Below are 19224 nucleotides of genomic sequence, written 5' to 3'. Positions count from 1 at the left end.
TAACAAATGAAATTTGCTTTTATTTATCCTAAGATTTCGTCTTAAGTTAGAAATCCAACCTATACCAAGTCCAACATTGCAACTGATTCAAACAATCAATCATTCTTTGTGTCCCTACACCTAGACATTATGTTATTAATATTAAAATAAGTTATTAATTGTTGATGTTTAAGTGTATTAGTATAGAATCATTCCAAATTTATCATTTCGAATTAAATAGCAATAATATTTCGGCATTCCTTATACAATAGTTTAAGTAAGATAGGGTCAATTATTACATATGTATTATGTGTGTAAGCAAGTTTACTGGGAATAATCATTATTTTGTCAAGTCATCTGATATTCATACCGGTGCTAATATAGTTTAGAGGAAGACCTACTGTGAGAACTTGAAGCAAGAATGTTGCAATGTGGAAGCGAGATAGTTCTCTACATTGTGCGTAGTTGCTTCTCATTTCTGCAGCCGCAACAATTCTGTTACAAGATTTAATATTTAGTGCGTTGGTTTCTAAAAAATTGTAATGATGTAATGTTCAACTTTTGATTACGGAGTCTTCTCAGACAAACAGTATTTTCAGAAACCGGCGTAATGTTTTATTAAGCTTAATAAAACGCAATACAATAGTCCGTTCCTCCTTGGGTGGTGGGATTCAAATAACTTGATAATGTTTTGCTAAATTATAGTGTAAAATTGTGAGACTAGAATAACTAAGATTTTCACGTATTACCTATACTTAACGGTTTGGAACGAACCTCGGCTTGTAAAAAAGAGTGGAAAATTACACAAAGCCGAAGTCTAGATGGCGCTAGCATTAAACAAGAATACATTTTACACTTTATGTGTTGAGAGACAAAGTTCATTTTTCAATATGTTCATCCGACTGCATTTTTATTTTTATTCAAGAAAAAAATAGATTGGAGTCTTGCCAATTTCTTTTGTTTTTGAAGCTAAATTAGAAATATCGTCAATGAACTTTGTTCTAAATGACGGAAGTTTTCATGTCGCGTTATTTTTGTTCCATTAAAATAATGTCTGTTTGTTCTTGTATTCAAAATAATAAGCCGAAAAATTTACAAACTATGAAATTTCTGAAAATGGCTTCTCAATTTAAAACTGGACCCATGCATGGATTGGCGAAAGATTATGAATTAAGATAGTTATATTTATGAAGCAATAATTTATTTAAGAATTCATCATCAACATGTTTTTGTTACTTACCCACACTAATCAATAATCAGATCTGCCTAACTTGATTTTACAGTATGACTGGAAAATCCATGACTAGACGGTACTAGCAGGCATTAAGAAGGGTGTAGAGTGCGGCTATCAGTAGATTAGCAAGATAGTAAGTTAACGTCAAGTCAAGTTAGTAGGTATTTAAACAAGAAGGTCTGAATAAGTCGTGTCATGACCTTATCATGTGGTGTGAAGAACTCTCATTGAACTTTGTAACTAACCGAATATCATCCTATTTAATTTAATTTTGATGTTAGTCGTTGTAATTTTGATAACAAAATTTGTAATTATTGTCAATTTGGTGTTTAAAAAATATAAAAGTAAATAACATTTTCTGTTTTGTGTTTTATTATTAGATACCCTTCTTAATAATAGCAACTATATCAAGTATACCTACAGTGTCTTGGAAATACGGAAGTAGGACGTTGCTTTTGATAAAGCTTCTAATATTTATGATTTTTTCATATTATCGGCTCAATAAACATAACTAAATATAAATAAATAAAGCTTTTAAGGTCAGGAACAAATCTTGCCATCAATCTATTTACTTGATCGCTTTCGTATCTCAGCCATCACAGGTCTCATGATGTTAGGACTCAATCTGAATTTTGCAGGATACCAAGAAGTAAGTGGGCTCATAATAATAATAATAATTTAATTGATAATTGCTAATGGTAAGGTAGTAGTGTATTCTGTGATGCCAGTGAAAGATCTGTGATGAAAGAACGAGCTGAGTTGAGTTCGAGTTGAGTTTCCTAAACTAATCGGTAGACAAATCCACTCACAAGTCACGTACGTGAAATTGCCAGTACAGAAAAAATAATCTTTTGTTAACTTGGGCGGAGCCTGCCAATATTCAGTTTTAGACATTTAGACATTTTTTGTATTTAATATGAATTTTTGGAGAAACCAAAATTAATTAAATGTTTATTTTTTGGTAGTTTTGCTAAAGAACTGTGGTAGTAAATAGTAATATGCTGTCTGTGTTCGACTACGAGTCAAACAATAGTGTTGACAACACTGAAATGAGCTGTCAAGACGTTTTACCTTTGAGAGAATGTAGAAACAATTGATTTTACACGTTTTATATAGTTGTTTTTCTGAGATTATTTACTTTGTTTATGAAGATAGAATATCTAGCCGTTTAACTGTCACACGATGGCAGCCGCGGCTCAAAGCGATTTATCGATCGCGGAGCTGAAGGCTGAGATCGAGAGGCTTGGCCGCGAGCTCGACCAAGCCAGCAGCGAGAAGATCCAGTCGGCGCAGCTGGGGCTGGTGCTGCTCGAGGAGAAGAGCGCCCTGCAGCAGCGATGCGACGACCTGGAGAGCCTGTACGAGAACACCAAGCACGAGCTGGATATCACACAAGAGGTTAGTGGCCTACATTCTGCTCATTTCACTCTTCATGCATTAATGGGTACATTAAAACGTGCCGAAACGGGCATTTTAATCCGTCTTTCTACAATTCATATTATGCACTACTTTCAAAAGTCACAAGTGGAAATTATTAGTATAACCTACATACACTATAACAGTTCTTTCATACTTTAACTCATCTCTCTGATTAAAATGCTCAATGATCTAAACATATTTGTGCATAATATTACAATATAGATTATTTAAAAAACTTTAGCTAACTTATAAGCAAAGGTTCAATAAATAAAAACTTTCTTAATTTTACTTTTCTCAAATATTGTAGAAATTTGTATCCACTTCTTAGAGCTATCCATAACTAAACTCGTTTCCTTAGGACATACTATCTAAAATTCTGAAGGTAAATATGATAGTCCTAGAAAGTTAAAAAAAATAGTTCAAAAGTTTCTGAAACTTTCCTTTGCAATTATTAACATAAAAGTATTCTCCTTAAATGTTAATGTGATTCCAACTAGAGTAACTATAGTTAAAATAAAATTTCTATAATTATACAAATGTGTACTTTTATGTTCATATTTATAAAAAAATTAAAAGACCAACTTAAACAATACACATCCAATTAATGGAAATATTTCATATTGTATTTTTTTATTTTTGTTTTCATAAACATAGTTTGATTTTTAATTGCTGAATTTAAATGAGGATAAAACTATAAATAATTAGAATAAGGAAATTAGTTATTAACTCTGTTATCACTACTGTTTCGATTATTAAACCATGATATTACAAATCACATCTTAAATATTTTTCAAAATCAGTACTGGTTTTGAAAAAAAAGTTTTAAGATGAGATATAAATCATTTTAAATTAAAATTTAAAATTTCACTTATCTGTGAAAATACTTAAATACTACTTAGTCCATTGTCTTGTATTATATATAGCTTATCTTAAAATCTTAAAAGTATATTAGTTTGTAAAGGTCTGATTGAGTATTTTCTATTATATTCTAAGGATAAAAAACATCCATAGACAGAACAGTGATTCATAACTGTATGTCTATCTATACAATTGACACTAACTCATTGTTTTCCCATCATTCCCATTATACACTTTATTGACATAATTCTAACTACTATACATTGTTCCCAGGCTCTTATGAAACTAGACACAACACAAAAAGTAACTACAAGAAGTGGTATAGAACAAGAAAATGCTCTCCTCAACGAGTCTGCGGCCATGGAGAGCTCGCTCACACTCCAGATCCTGGAGCTGGAGAGTGAAAGCAAACAGGTAAATAATGAACTTGGTTACTTAATTAATTAAAATACCAAATCATTTACATATTTGAATTGTGAATCTTGTATAAGGTACAATGGGGTTGATGTATCCATGTGGATAAAATCCCTTTAAACATTAATAAAGATAAAAAAAATACCAAATGCACCTAAAAGGTTTAAATCTGTAAGAAGAGACCTTTTTGGTGGTTTTAAATATTTTGATGAAAGTACTCACAACAGCTTTAGATAGTAAGATGCAAATGAGACAACAAAATTCTGAATACAGTGAAATGCTGTAAAATGGTAATGAATGGTAAATAAAAACAGATGCCTTGATTACTATTATAGAACTTCTACTTTTCCTGCGTTGATGATCAGGTCGAATAATATTTGACTTTGGGTCACTACCAAAATCGCCAGAATAGCACACGTAACGCAGGAGCGGTCGTGCGCCCGTAGTCTAGACAGACTTAAATTTATTTATTTATGAAACCGGATAGTACATGTTCGACATCTCCTCAACGTGGGTTAACCACATTACCTTTTCACCCCGAAAATAATAAAAGGGACAGTAGGACACACAATAGGGTCCGAAGAACCTGTCGATTTAAAACAACAATCTTTTTCCCCATCAGGCTGAATGACTATTGCATTTGCAAAAAAAAAAACGTTTCAAATCAACAATTTTGTTATTACAATTACTGTTTGATTTTTAACATAGAATGTAAAACCAGCCCGCGGTTTAAACTCGGAAATTAATTATTGTTTTATGTCTTTCGTGGTCATTAATAGCTACAGGATAATTATATATATATATAGACATTGAATTGTTTTTCCTTGTGTATTGAATAGTCTATCTGCAGTTATAATTTATGACACCAACTAAACTGAAAGAAAAATCATAACTTAGAGTTTAGTATGAACAGTTGAGAGCTTAAAAAGGGTGTTTTAAACCATGTAAATTGTATGTGTTCCGGTGGCTAAATGGTTGCAATTGGTAGATGAAATAAAACAGAAGAATGACACACGTCGGGAACAATGTCGTCTTTTAATTGTCAATTGTTGCTTTCCGCCATTTGATTAGATAGGTAATAATTTATTATATCTTTAGATCGGCTAAGTATATTACGTAGGACGCCATGACGAAGCCAACAGGTACATTCGCAAATTAAAACGTATAACTGATAGTGCGCCTGATTCGCAACGACTGATAAGAGGAAACTCGAGAGCTGAATTTAGAAATGCCGCTCAAATTAATAGCTGGTGACAGACCGTTCACGCGTACACTCACTAACACCATGGCGATGATGTCAACACACACTTTAAATTTTGAAGAGCGACAAGCTTCTCATTATCTTAATAAACAATTTTTCCCGAGACACATCTGACAACATGCCTACGCTCGGTTAATGAAATGGGAGCAATTGGCGTGAATCACCCGCGGACCCTCGGAGCAGTGCGCGCGAGACGCCCCTACCCAACACACTCCGACATCAGTCAACACTGCATATTCAGTTACGATAATATTTAACGTGAAATATATCGCTAACTAGGATTAATCAGCTCCGGAACGAGCACAGCAGGCGCTAGAGGCGCGCTCCGACTAGACCTCTACCGGCCGTGATGTAATGCCCCGCATGGCGTAAGCGCAGCCGTCGGGAATCCATAACACTGATCCAGAAATACATTTTTATTTGCCCGGCCTTGATTCATCGTATTCACGCATTACTCAATGGTGTGTAGATTTTTAGCAATGCACGCACGTTCTGTGCACTAGTGTCTTAAATTATGCGGAATATTTAGTGTGTGTGCCAAGTGTGTGCGTAAATATGTTTTAGTTTGTGCAAATTTCCGGCGACACTGAAAAATGAATGAAGCAGGCGAGGTATTGTGTTATTATTTGATGTTTATTCGTGGGACGGGAGCTAAGGGGAGGTCGCTGCACGTTACTCGTGTTTCTCGTCAACGGGCTGTTTACACTAATAATGGAATATTGTTGACCCTCGTTAAGTAGCTGGCAGCCCGCCAGCGAGACAAATACGGCTAGATTTAATCTCCATTTATAGGTTTATCGGCATAAAGTTGTCCCGTTTCGAACTTTATGTTTCGCACATAAATTATTAATGAATTCATTGAAAACGCGGGTCTTTTATGCCGCCTCTATTTGTGTGATAATACCCCGTCGGGAATTATTGTCAAAGCTATTACTTGGTTATTTATTAGTTGGTAGTAGTTTCGAATAGCTTATTGTTATTGATTTTCATGTCTCTATTTGGCTCCTTATAAACATGTAAAAGGAAAGTTAAATCAACAGATTTCTTTAATGTTGGGCCTGTTGGACAATTCCTACACTGTATGATAATAACTTAATCATGCGGGTGTCAGACTGCATTTGGACACGCCCCTATTACTGCATATCCTAATGTGAGTAATGGAATGCCCAATTCCCTTAATTTACTCTTCATAATTCAGTAGCTCCCGGATTTAGGCAGACGCAATCGCACTCAGTCTTAATTCCATGCTGTGGTAGCTACACCCAGGCTTCTGAATTAAGAGACTCAATAAAGCTAAGTGTAATAAGCGCATTAAATAACCCCACACACTAAACATGTTGGCCTCAGCCACAAGTATGCGTAAGTGTGGCTGGCGGCTGTAGGTCGATTCTGTTATCACTGTAACGAATTCGTTTACAATGCCTGACTCACAGCGCATAATATCTTTGAACACCTATTTATGTGCCTGCACTTTAAATTATTCTCTCATTTGCTTTAACTATATGGAATTGTCCAAGACGGGATACATCCTCTCTTTAAAGCATGTTGACATTTTGCAAAATCTATTACTAGTAACGACTCATTTAGGATGGACGCAAAGGGCAAAAGATTGAGGAGAAAGGTATAAACAAAGAGAAGCCTATGCCCAGCAGAGGGTTATTCAAAGCTAATGATGATGAATGACACATTTGAAAACCCCATTTTTTGCCCCCTCATATTAGGTGCAATTTCCACATATTAATATTTCTTAACATGTCCTCTTTATGAAAATATATTCAATCTTGCGTATTTATTTGCCAATAATAGTCGCTTAATACTACCACCCACGGAACAGCAAGCCGCTCTTACAAAATCCACGGCTGCGTTGATCTTTGTACAGAAATGAAATGATGACTAAATACGTCTATAATATGTATAATGAATCAGTTTCTAGAATCTTATGTGACGTAGAATCGCATGTGATATATTCAAGTCAAGAACGAAGTAATATTTAAGAATGTAAAAAGTTGAGGTTAACAAATGCCTTTGTTTTTTCAAGCCTTATACAATTTTGTCAATGAATAGTAAAATGTTAGAGGTAGATACATGTCATCCTATTGTATAATATCGCTAGACGATGTACAATAAAACATCCTATTGTATAATTCGTCATCCGAGCAGTGTTTCTTTCTGTGCTTTATCAGTTCAGTGTAAATACTTACTGTTCTTAAAATCTCTTCTATTATACAGCCCATATTAGAATACAAAAACTTATAAGCATAATTGCTAATATAAATACACGAACAAAATTCATCTCGCAAAACCTGCCAAAATATTTATACACAGACCACCGACAACAGATCATACCACCATTACATCAAAATTCAAAGAATTCCTTATTCACCGCTTATTAGAATCGCTATGCTCTGCTCTCGGGACCAAAGTTACAGCAGCAGTATTCACCAAGGGAATAATTTAATATGCAAACTGTTTGATGTTCGTTAAGTGAGTTTCCGTCGCGTATTGACCTAGGTGAGGGCTGACCGCGTTACAATTTACGACCGGCCGCTCCCGGCTCGCCACTCGTATTTGCAAAATAGGCTAGGCTCGTCGGCTAAGTGCTTGTTCTGTTTGGTGGGTGGATAGGTAGAGAACGGTAGGCTGAAAAACCGATAGCTTTGCCCATTTTATACATATTGGAAAGGGATACATATAAGACTTGCTGATCCATTACACTTCTTGTATCATATTAATTCCGTATATAGTAAAAATATGATTTATAATTAACTCCAAAATCTGTCCGACATTTAGGATACTATAAGCCCCTATACACAATAAAGTAAAGCATTTACCCTGTAATGGCTGGGGTCATGCTCAACGACATATCAATGAATTAGTAGAAAGAAAGTACATTTAAATAAAAAAGTATTAACGTAAGCCCGCTGAGATGTTCAGCGACTGGGCACGATAAAACGGCACTCTCATTAGCCTGATCGGTAATTACGCCCGATGCTCTCCGTGATAAAACGTGCCCATTTATTTTTAATCACCCCCGGAGACGCGGGAACAGTTCGGAGTTAAAAAACCGTTGATTCCAGAATATCAGATTTCTATTCCTGAAATCTCTTGTTTAACTCAAACCGAGCGGCGCGCGGCGGGCCAAATGGCCTTTTATTATTTAGGGTCGTGTTTAATTATTGCTAAGCTTTGTCGGAACAACGCGAGCAAGGGTCGGGAGGAATTCCGAAAATAATTATAGCGACGCGATATGATGTCGAGAGGAACTTTGTTTTTTTACCTTTCATGAATGTGCGCTTTGATAACGTTCTATATTTACCCAATATAATACAATACACTTTGTTTGAAAACATAAAGATATTTATATATAATTATTATATTTAGATTTTAAATTAAATGATGTGCAATGAAGCATTTGAGTAAAAGAAAAATCTTACTACCTGGTTTGGGAACTAACTAATTGACATAGATAAAGAGAACATATCCGACTAATAAATCTGAAGTTAATAAATTACGTTTGAATAATCATAGCAGTGGTTCTGCACATCGCGTGTAAGCAATACGCCGTGTTTATCACGCCATAAATGAAAACACCGTGACGATAGATCGTATACACGTAGCCTGTTTCATGGAACGCTTTATCACACTTCGAACACCTTTATATTGAGATTGTTTACCAGTTGATTTATTATGATTAACATAGAGACCTCTTGAAAAATCGCTTAAGCTTTGTATTTTATTTTATTAATGTTTACTGATGCGTACAATAAAATCTTAGTAAATTATAATATGATATGGCTCTATACAGTCGCCAATTATAGCTTAGCATTTATGTAAAATAGTGTTAGCATAATTAAGAAATAGGTCTTCTCCCGGTGCTTTTTCAACTAATGAAGGTTAGCGAGCAGCTTGTTGTAGTAGTCCTTATCAGTAACTTGGCGGAATTTTGATTTATCATAGGTCTTAAATTAATTATTGAATTTAATTCAAAGTTTCCTTAAAATTGTGGAGAAACGGTGTCTCCTCTGTGTAACAAAAATAAATAATTCTAAGTTAACGACCAGATAAGCAAAAAAATATTATAATATTTGATTGATTTTTCGTTTGCAGTTACGTCACGAATTAGATCGTGTGGTGAGCGAAAGGGATCGCTTGCTGGCGGAGAGTTCAGAGCTGGGCCAGGACAAGGCCACGCGGGAGTCTGAGCGGGTGGCCTTGAGGGCGGAGCTGCGCGAGGCGAGACAGCGGGAACAGAGGCTGCTCGTCGACATCGGGGACCTCGAGGACGAGAATATATCGCTACAGAAGCAAGTGTCCGCGCTCAGGTCCTCACAGGTATGTATTGCAATGCATTGCTATACACCTACACAAAAACGCGGATGACGTAGCAAGGCGGTTTAGGCTTAGTCAGTGAAAGTCTGACACTACCCATTTCCTCCCCTGAGAGAGTGCCTAAGTGTCCATGAGGATTCCCCAACCTTAGCAAAATAAAAAGTTCCTCACAGGAAACTATTTCTACTCATAACGTTACTTTCTTGCTGGAGTTTGTAAAGTACCTTTTTTTATCATTTAGCACATTTATCTATTTACTCCTTTAATTTTAAATTGAGATTTCTATTGTCATTTCTTTTCCAAAAGCGTCAGATTTTCAATGGTCCCGACGTAACTTTATTTCTATGAACTTTAAACTTTAAAGTCTTTAAACTTTCTGTGTAATTATAGTAATCGCGTTTACTAACTCCAAAATATTTAGTAAACTAGTAGTGAAGCCATCCATAGCCTGCTTACCCTTTAAATATCGTACGTTTGGAGCCGTGCCCACCGTTACTCGCAGAGCCGAGCGCTGCCTAATTGATTGGCAAATATATCTCCATGCTAAATCGTATCTGGAACTTATGGGACCATTTTCCAAATAGTTTGACAATTTGATCGTAAAGTATGTATTGGCGTTCCGGCCGTTGTTGCTGTGCCAATGAACACGTTTGCGTTATTAGGCTTAGGGATAGATTGGGGTTAGTATTCGTGCAGGTTGTGATTTACGTATCTGGGAAAGTGTTTCGACAATACTTTTTTATGGTAATTTTACGAGCTTATATAGATAGGCCCTAGATAAGAAGGAAGTAATTTTAATGTTCTACCTCAGGTAATAATAATTATATGACTATGACTAATCTAACTATGAATAATCATATGACTTTTAAATTTTAAATATTAATAGTAACTTATATTTACTTGGTAAACTTCTTTTTTTTTTCGAGCCGATACTATGGAACGGAGATTCTAAAGATGATGCGTCCGTAGCATTTTGCCACACCGACTGCAGCATTGGCGAGTTGTAGGAATTTCAAAGTGCAGATCTTTGGACTTTGGGCATACTTAACATGTACATTTCATATCACAGGTTGAATTCGAAGGTCTCAAACATGAAGTCAGACAATTACGTGAGGAAGCGGAGAATGCTCGTGCGATGGCCGAGGAGACGGCAGCTCTCCGCCGCATCGCCGAGCGGCAGCTGGCGGAGGCGCTCGAGGCGCTGCAGGCCGAGAGAGAGGCCAAGTTCGCCGCTAAGAAGGAGCTCGACGCCCATCTCAGCAGGGAAGCCGCATACAATATCACCAACCTGGCGTACAGTATACGAGGTTTGTTAACTAAACCTATCTGACCATTCAAGATAAAAAATTGCAAACTTTTTATTTAATTTAATATACTTAGATATCTTCTTGTATAGTTATTTACTGCAGGTGGCTAGCGTTTATAGTTTTGTACGAATGCAGCTGGTGAACAAGCCATGCAAACTTCTTGTTTCACCTTGTTTTCGTGTCAATAGTACCATCCTTTCCCTTAATCTGTCAAATCCGAAACGCCCAGTTATTTGTTACAACATTTCCACCAGACTTGATTCATATACGAGACGAATATTTCTAACATCACTCTCGTTTGGCTAGGTATGCCAGAAGACGGCACGGAGGACGAGGGCGAGCCGGGCGGCTCGTCGTCCGCCGAGCTCGCGAACGCGATGGGTGACCACCACGCCGACCTCTTCTCCGAAGTGCATCTACACGAGATCTCTAGACTTGAGAAGCAGCTCGAACAAGCGCATAATGAAAATGTAAGTCTTTCAGTTTATTTATTTTTATTACATCATGTTGCATTTGCTACTGTTTTAAAGTACTGCTAATATTATTTGTGTGAGGTACTTTTTCCCAAAAAATACAAACAAAGTAAGTTAGTTCTCCGGTTATCGTCCACCACAACCATCGGAGCAGATAGCCATGTGCGAGTGTGACTATTTGTCCAGTTACAAATGTAAATATTTTCTCTGTGTATTCTTAAATATTTATTTCCTCAGATTATATATTTTGTTAGTGACATTAGAAAGTTGGCAGTGCAATACTAGAATCTATAAGAGAAAACTCAACATAGTTATATAGAAAACTAAGTCGGGAGGGATTGACAAAAATAACTCTTTATTATTGCTAACCAAAAGCTTTTACTTTATACCATTCCTTCTAATTTAGTATGCAATGTTTGTCTGTCTAATTTATTAATATTTAAAATGACGACTCATCCTCTTCTTTACCCTTGCATTGGAATTAGTTTGACCTCTGCCGGATACTCATCACTTAATATGATTACCTGGAATGCTTCTCGCGGTTTGGGAGTGACATTATAATTAGATAACAAGACGAAATCCCACGAATTTCAGTGGACACGAATGAAATGAAAATTGTGTTGCAACACCAAGCTTAGTATAAATAGTTTACATTTCGAATTTATTTGGGGTATAGAAACTATTTCATCGGATCATTCGCCCCACAGGTAAATCGTACCATTCTTTGTCCCGGGCCACATGGAAGCAGAATAAAATAATTAGCGAAACAATTAATTTGGTCACTATTTTATCTAAAAACCTAGCTTAACTTTTACGATTGAGAAGATTCACGATAAAAGTCCTGTTTGAACTAATTGCAAACTGACTTATCTCATGTTAAGCTTAAAGTATCGTCGTTGTGACCTTGATACCGTTCAATGTCAGCTATAAATATCTTCAGCCAGGCTTTTGTTTGCGGAAACACGATCGCGGTTTTAGCCTAATTAAATTATAGACCGTGACCGCACTGCTTCTGTGAAATTACTTTTTATTTTGTTATTGAAGATTACTCACTACAGATTGCCTGAACATTCGATTTTTTCAACGGTTACTTTACGTCGAAATTAGATGTGCTTTTTGTAATTGTACTGTAGTTTTTATGACCACTTTTTGTAAAGGAAAGTTTTTAAATTAGTTAAATTAAGAAGCAGTATATTTGATAAAATGTTATGACCTTTCTTCATTTTCTGTGGCAGAATCAAACAGAACTAAAATATGATTGTATGGCATGAATATAGAAGATGTACACAGGATATTTAATAATTGTTCATAATATCTTATTAAAATTTTAGATTACTCTCTCATTACATTCTTTTTAATGCCTATAGCTTGAAAGGAAGTGGTTATAGAAGTTAGTTCATGCGTCTTAAAGTATAACATCTTTCTTAAGTGGTATGCCTCTATATATGAAGGGTTGGCATGTGTCGTGCTACAGGTGCAGCTGCAGGCGTCGATGCGCGCGGCGCAGGTGACGGCGGAAAGCGAGAGCGCGGCGGCCGCGCTGCTGCGCACCGGCCTCACGCGCGCCGCCTCGCGCGTGTCCGCGCTCTCCGCGCTGCACTCCGACTGCGCGCCGCTGGTCAGTACACACCGACAACACACCTACGTCTGTTATGTACAATCAGCACAAACTGGTTGGGATGGCTGGACTGACAGCCTCCCAAATCCAACCGACGCACAATGGGCCAACTTGGATCCTACGTACGGAAAAGGATGCCCACCACCAGTAACCAGCTACCAGCACTCAAAGTCCATGAAAACGATCAGATTAACTGATTTTGTAATCTGTTCGTATTGGGTCAAGAAAAAAGGAATTGGAAATCTCACTTATCGTAGTTTTTTATGTGTCCTAATGAATGCAATGTAAAAAAAAACTTGCAATACATAACCATATTGGTATTTGAACTATGTATGCTTTTACGCTAATTAAAAATTCTAATGGATTTTCGCAGGAGGAAGAGAAGCTGGAGTCGGGCAGCGTGTCGGCGCGGGCGGCCAAGTGGCTGACGTGGTGGCGCGTGTCGGGCGGCGAGCTGGGCGGGCTGGGCGCGCTGCTGGGCGAGCTGCAGGCGGGCGCCGGCGTGCCCGAGGCGGGCGCGGGCGGCTCGGCCGCCGCCACGCAGCGCGCCGCGCTGGCGCAGCTGGCCGACCGCGTGGCCGAGGCCGAGGTGCGCTGCGCCGCGCTGCAGGCCGACGCGGACCTGCTGCGCACGCTCGCCGGAGGTACGACACACGAATAAAGAAAAGTTTCATGTTAAAATATTATATAAAATCTAACAATCCTTACCTAGCGTCTTGTTAGTTAATGCTAATAAGATACGATTAGCTAAGTCTTGATGTACCATTATTTTCTCCAGGAGCGGGTCGCGCGCTATCGACAGCGGCGCCTGCGCTGCTATCGGCGGCGGAGACGCTGGCGCAGATCTACCACCACGTGTGCGCAGTCAACGGCACGCAGCCTGAGCGCGTGCTGCTCGAGCACGCCGGACAGAACGACGGTAATGTCTTGTTTATTTTAACGTTTTCAATCGACTTTGTTTTATTTTTTAACGTTTTTTACCTCAGAACTTCTACGATTGCATGAACTGGATATGCTATTCTTATTTAACTTGAAATAGCTATCATTTGGTCCCATAAAAATTTCATCAAGTTGGGCTGAATAAAAATTATGTTATTGTTTATTTTTGTAGAAAATGATCAAGTGTATATTTTGTCGACAGTGTCTGGTGCGGAGGGTCGCGGAGCGGAGGCGGAGGCGCTGGCGCTGGCGGCCGGAGAGCTGGAGGGGCTGCGGGCCGCGGCCGGCGTGGCGCGCTCGGCCGACACGCTGCTGGACCAGCTCACACACCTGCGGGCCGCGCTCGACACCGCGCTCGACTCGCGGCACAGGCACCAGCCCGGTACGTACACACACACACACACAGACGGTACGCCGGATACTGTGAACACAACACAAGCATGCCCCCTGATCCTGTTTCCCGCAACACTTAAATATATCGTCGAACCTCCAAAGTGCATGATCAATTTATCATCTTCTTATTCCACTCCTCAGGTTCCCACAACGATTACCATCCTAAATCCCGGATTCCTTACTACACTCCCATAAAGAAACTCAAAGAGCAAAACAATTGCAAACTCAAAATAGCCGATACGAAGCGGAAACTGCACAATCTGTTCAGTCACCTGCAATCTCTAGATATCGAAGCGAATAAAACTAATACCTACCCCACTAGAAGCGTCAAAGAAATAGCGCATTACTTCGAAAATATGGGGAAATTTCCTAAACCAGATGTCGAGTCCAGCGCAAAGACCACTGACCAATTTCTCATAGAGAAATGGAATAAGAACGACATGCAAAAGAAAAATTCCCTCATACCAATCCCAAGCACAAGCACATTTCGTTATTCCGGGAATTCGATACCGGGGAATATCGGTGGTCCGCTGAACTTGCATTCCATGTGGAGGTCTTCCATGTTGAATGGTAGGAGTGTGTACTGTCAGAACTTGCCTAGGGAGAGGGACAGCGGGTACTTGCCTACCGGCATCAAGACCTCCCTGAGGACTAGTCTCGTCACCTGTGTCATGATGCTGCAGTACATTATATGATGCCTACTGCTCACATATGGATGTCAATATAAAGGTTTTTGTAAATGTTCACAGCGGGTTTTTATTTGTAGTTTAGTTCGTAGTTTCTGACGTTGTGTTTATAGATTGTAAAAGTAATTTTAGATTTCATTGAAAACCTGTTAGAATCTACTTTTACAATATATTTTGTCCATAGAAAACTTTATGACTGACCAATTTCAGTATTTTCATAAAAGGTATTTTTCAAGTAGATATTTTTATAAAAAGATCGCTCCATTCATATTTGACTAGATCGTAAATCAGAAAATTGTATATATATTATTTTGTTCAATAGACACTGTCTTTAACACCAATCTTACTGTAAATCAGTAAGGTTGATTTTAATCTTCATTTACATTCACATTTAAACACATATAATAACGAATACATTATTTTCAGTAATGGAGACAGAAGAACGCGGCGCCGAGCTGGCGGAGCTACAGGAACAAGTGATCAAACTGAAGTCCCTGTTGTCGACCAAGCGGGAACAGATCGCGACACTCCGTACCGTTCTCAAGTCGAACAAGAACACGGCGGAGGTGGCCCTCGCCAACCTCAAGTCCAAGTACGAGACGGAGAAGACCATCGTCACCGAGACCATGCTCAAGCTCAGGAACGAGCTGCGCCTGCTCAAGGAGGACGCTGCCACCTTCTCCAGTAAGTCATGACTAGCTTTATTGGCCTTAAAAGAGGACACGATTTCATTTTGATTGTTCTCGTAATAAAATTGCCTAAGGATGTCGATAGTAAACCATGTCCCACGATTGTGTACCCATCATGTTTTTGGAGGGACGAGTCGTTTCAGTTATATTCTAAGGCCTCAACTCCCAGTGCCTTCACATCGTAGTTTTATATAGTTATTTTATACTTTACCTGCTTAGGTTTATACAGGTAGTACCCTGCCTTGTGTCGTATATTATTGTGTTTTGGTAACGTGTGTCTCGTGGTACAGGTTTGCGTGCGATGTTCGCGGCCCGCTGCGAGGAGTACGTGACGCAGGTGGACGAGCTGACGCAGGCGCTGGCCGGCGCCGAGGATGAGAAGAAGACGCTCAACCAGCTGCTGCGGCTCGCCGTGCAGCAGAAACTGGCGCTCACGCAGCGGCTCGAGGAGCTCGAGGTAAGATATAACCAACCTTATTACTATTAGATAAAGTCGTTATAATATATTTTGGCCATTTTGAGGGTTCCATACCAGATGGGTAAACTGCTTTTTCTAAAAATTTAAGACCTGACCTGATTACTAAGAATGCTGTATTTAACAAGGAAATAAAAAAATATTAACATATTTTTAAGGAGGTTAATTTATATGGAATAAACTTTATTGAATGTAATTATGGTCGGTGCAGGTGGACCGCGAGATGCGCACGCGCCGCGTCCCGAAGGCGGGCGCGGCGGGGCGCGCGCGCGGCCGCGACTTCTAGCGGCTCGTGTGCGCGCTCAAGGCCGCCGCCGCCGCCCTGCGCGCGCTGCTGGCGCACAAGTGAGCGCGCCGCTCTGTGCAGGCCCGCGACCAGAGGCTCTTACTCTGCGAACTTATAAACTATACAAGTAAACTCATAGACATTGGCCGGCGGGGGCCTAGTAGTTAAGCGGTGGTGTTATAATAATAGTAAAGTTGACTGATTTTTACCGCGAGCAGCCGCGGGCTGCGGCCGGGTCTCGGCCGCCGCGCCTCCCTCGAGTTCTTCACCCGCGCACCGACGATCGAGTGTTTTTATATCGAATTTCCTTAATATATCTGTCTATGTATTGCACGTCGTAAAATTGATGTTTATCGAGTATTTTTGTAATAGGATCGGTGTATTTTATTACTCAAATGAATTTATCGCCGTTATTACGATATATGCAGATGACACTGAAACAGACAACGCACTACGCTGTCCTGCGCATGAGTCGATGTAACAGATTCCTCGCGTGATGCGTAGCGCGTCGTCTGTCCCGCTCACGTGCGTCGAAGGCACATTTTCTTATTCATGTGATTGAACGGAGGTTACGATAATCAGTGCGACGTTATTTTTTATGATATACATTATATTTATTGTTCGAAACTTATTATAATAATAGAATCCTCTACTCGATACGAATATTTAGTACGTCCAGTTAAAAATTTCTAAAATGAAGAGAACATATTCGTCGACGTCCATCCATTGTGTGCGCAAAAAGACTATGTAATCTGTTCTGTAGTGGATACGTTTGTTGTGTTGTTGTGGCCCTCTGCCGAATACTTTCGTCCATCTTGTTCTAGTTGTACTCGTAGTGTTTCAGTATGTTTCGTTAGTGACGTTAGACTGTCGCGGGCCGGGTGCGCAGGCGCAGCCCGCGCCCGCCGCGCCCGGCCCGGTTGTGTTACTGTGCCGTCCTGTGGCCTCGCCACTCGCGTCCATTTCTTGTCCATGAGCCGGCCGGCGTCTCTGATGTTACACAAGCCTATACTCACCACATCAACTTCTGTATCTCAAGCATTTAATCAATATTATTATATAAACAAATGTAACGAACCAGTCGTCCTAGTTGCTCAATCTTTGCTCACGGGCGTCGGCCGGCGAATCTATTGATAAGACAAAATTTACAAAAAAGAAAAAAGATTTTATTAAGTGTTACGTATTTATTGTTTACGTTATCGGATGTGATATTGGCAGCTTCCCGCCGGGCGGCGCGTCCGCTCGGCGACATCGTCGTTGACCTTCCCTAGCGTCTCGGTGACCTTAGGCTAGTAGGACCGTTCCATGTAGCGAGGGCACTCGCCCTAGTAGGTATTTTTACTGGTTTAGGATAGAGCTAGATACATTAACCTTCAAGTATACTTAGTAGGTAATCTAGCGAGGTTACAGTTCTCGAGTAGTGAAATTAATTTGCAATATGAACTGTCGTAGCATAATTAGTTGCATAGCTCAAAGGGCGGAGCGACTTGGCGGCTGTGAGCCGCGTCGCCCGCAGGACCATCGCCTTGCATTTATTGTTTATATTATAGATGTAATTATATATTGACTAGCTTTCATTAGAGCATTCTTCATGTACTTAAACGATGGACTTACACCGATGGTTAGCTTTTAGTATGTATTTTCCTTTGTAAGTATTATTGTTTATGAGGTAGCTTAGCAGCAGACATCGTTTATGTATTGTATGTCTAGTCACCCGGCCGCGCCGCCGCCACGATATGATTGGCTCGGCGGCGGCGCGCGCCCGGCAAGCATCCACATGATCATATTTTTATATGCTATTTGTTATAAGAGCAATGTTTTCTATAAAAAGATATTCATTGCGACATTAAAATGTCTGTATTTTACGACACTGTTGAGTTTGCCTTATTCACTTGACATGTTTTGGAAATAGTTTATTTGATTCAGATGTATTGTTGTTTGTTGTGACCGACTATATGCTAGAGCCGATGCTGTTTCACGCGCGGCTCTACGTATTACAAGTTCAAGTATTAGTGCAATTAAATTTTGGTTGTTTCTTATACATATATTTGTCTGTATTATATTCAGTATTTTTGTATGGTGGGCATCGCTCGATGTCTGCTGCCACTTGCCGGTGGTGGTGATCACAGCGATTAACCAAAAATAATATTTTTCTTTATACATTTAACATTTAGATAATTATTTTGCTTAGGCATAGATATTACGTTATACTATAGAGTAACTATTGATTATGAGTTATTATTTAAAGAGTTTTTGTTATAAAATGCCAGCTACTTTATTATTGTATTGCGACATGATTTAGGTGTTGGACAACTGAAGCATGAATGTTCCCACTTGACGTGGTCTCATTTTAATCTGTAGCTGAGTAAGACGTCAATTATCTGGAGGCTGGGTGCGGCCGCGAGCCCGCAGTCCCGTGACCCGCGCTGAGACTCGCGTATCGTGTGTACTGATGTAGTGTGACAAGCGCTTGCCGGACCGGACCCACGCTCCTCAATATTGCACACTTTGATGGTTCACTCTGAATTCAGACTTATTTACACAGATGGCCACTTATTTATTTGCTTGAGTAATCGAACCAGATTACAAGTCTTTTGGAATCTCAACAGTACCCTACGAGCTTTTTACGATATATAAATGCGGTGTTGTGTGAGTATTCACCGACAGATGTAATGAACCGCCGGGAACATATCATGATAGAGCGGATTTATTTTCACCGTGTAAGGCACGCCGTGTTGTCACAATGACTGATTTGAATCATGTATGAGAATAATAAATGATATATTTAAAACATTTGTGTTGCTTTTTATTCCTTTTATTGTGTGTTCTTGTTATATACTTGTACTTATAGTCAATAGGGTTAT

At 39.3% G+C, this 19224-nt stretch overlaps 1 protein-coding gene across 3 annotated transcripts; it reads left to right on the top strand.

Moving 5' to 3' along the window:
- The first annotated feature begins 2220 nt into the window (after window positions 1-2220).
- LOC113503376 (protein bicaudal D) lies at window positions 2221-19155 on the top strand. Of its 3 annotated transcripts, XM_026885294.1 has the most exons (12): window positions 2229-2611; window positions 3764-3904; window positions 9273-9497; window positions 10564-10801; window positions 11108-11271; window positions 12749-12892; window positions 13266-13536; window positions 13671-13811; window positions 14034-14213; window positions 15337-15594; window positions 15890-16056; window positions 16286-19155. In XM_026885294.1, the coding sequence occupies exons 1-12, from the start codon at window positions 2396-2398 to the stop codon at window positions 16358-16360; spliced, it is 2220 nt and encodes a 739-aa protein (XP_026741095.1). In that variant the 5' UTR covers window positions 2229-2395; the 3' UTR covers window positions 16361-19155. The 3 variants fall into 3 exon arrangements, with proteins under 3 accessions (XP_026741084.1, XP_026741095.1, XP_026741104.1); XM_026885283.1 differs by lacking the exons at window positions 15890-16056; window positions 16286-19155 and adding an exon at window positions 14366-14953 and having other exon boundaries at window positions 2221-2611; window positions 15337-15407; XM_026885303.1 differs by lacking the exons at window positions 2229-2611; window positions 3764-3904; window positions 15890-16056; window positions 16286-19155 and adding exons at window positions 3937-5776; window positions 14366-14953 and having other exon boundaries at window positions 15337-15407.
- The last annotated feature ends 69 nt before the right edge of the window (window positions 19156-19224 follow it).

This window comes from Trichoplusia ni, chromosome 2 (genome assembly GCF_003590095.1).
Source record: "Trichoplusia ni isolate ovarian cell line Hi5 chromosome 2, tn1, whole genome shotgun sequence".
Classification (NCBI taxonomy): domain Eukaryota; kingdom Metazoa; phylum Arthropoda; class Insecta; order Lepidoptera; family Noctuidae; genus Trichoplusia; species Trichoplusia ni.
The sequence above is the reverse complement of the archived record's forward strand: the minus strand, read 5'-3'. Positions and strand labels throughout refer to the sequence as shown.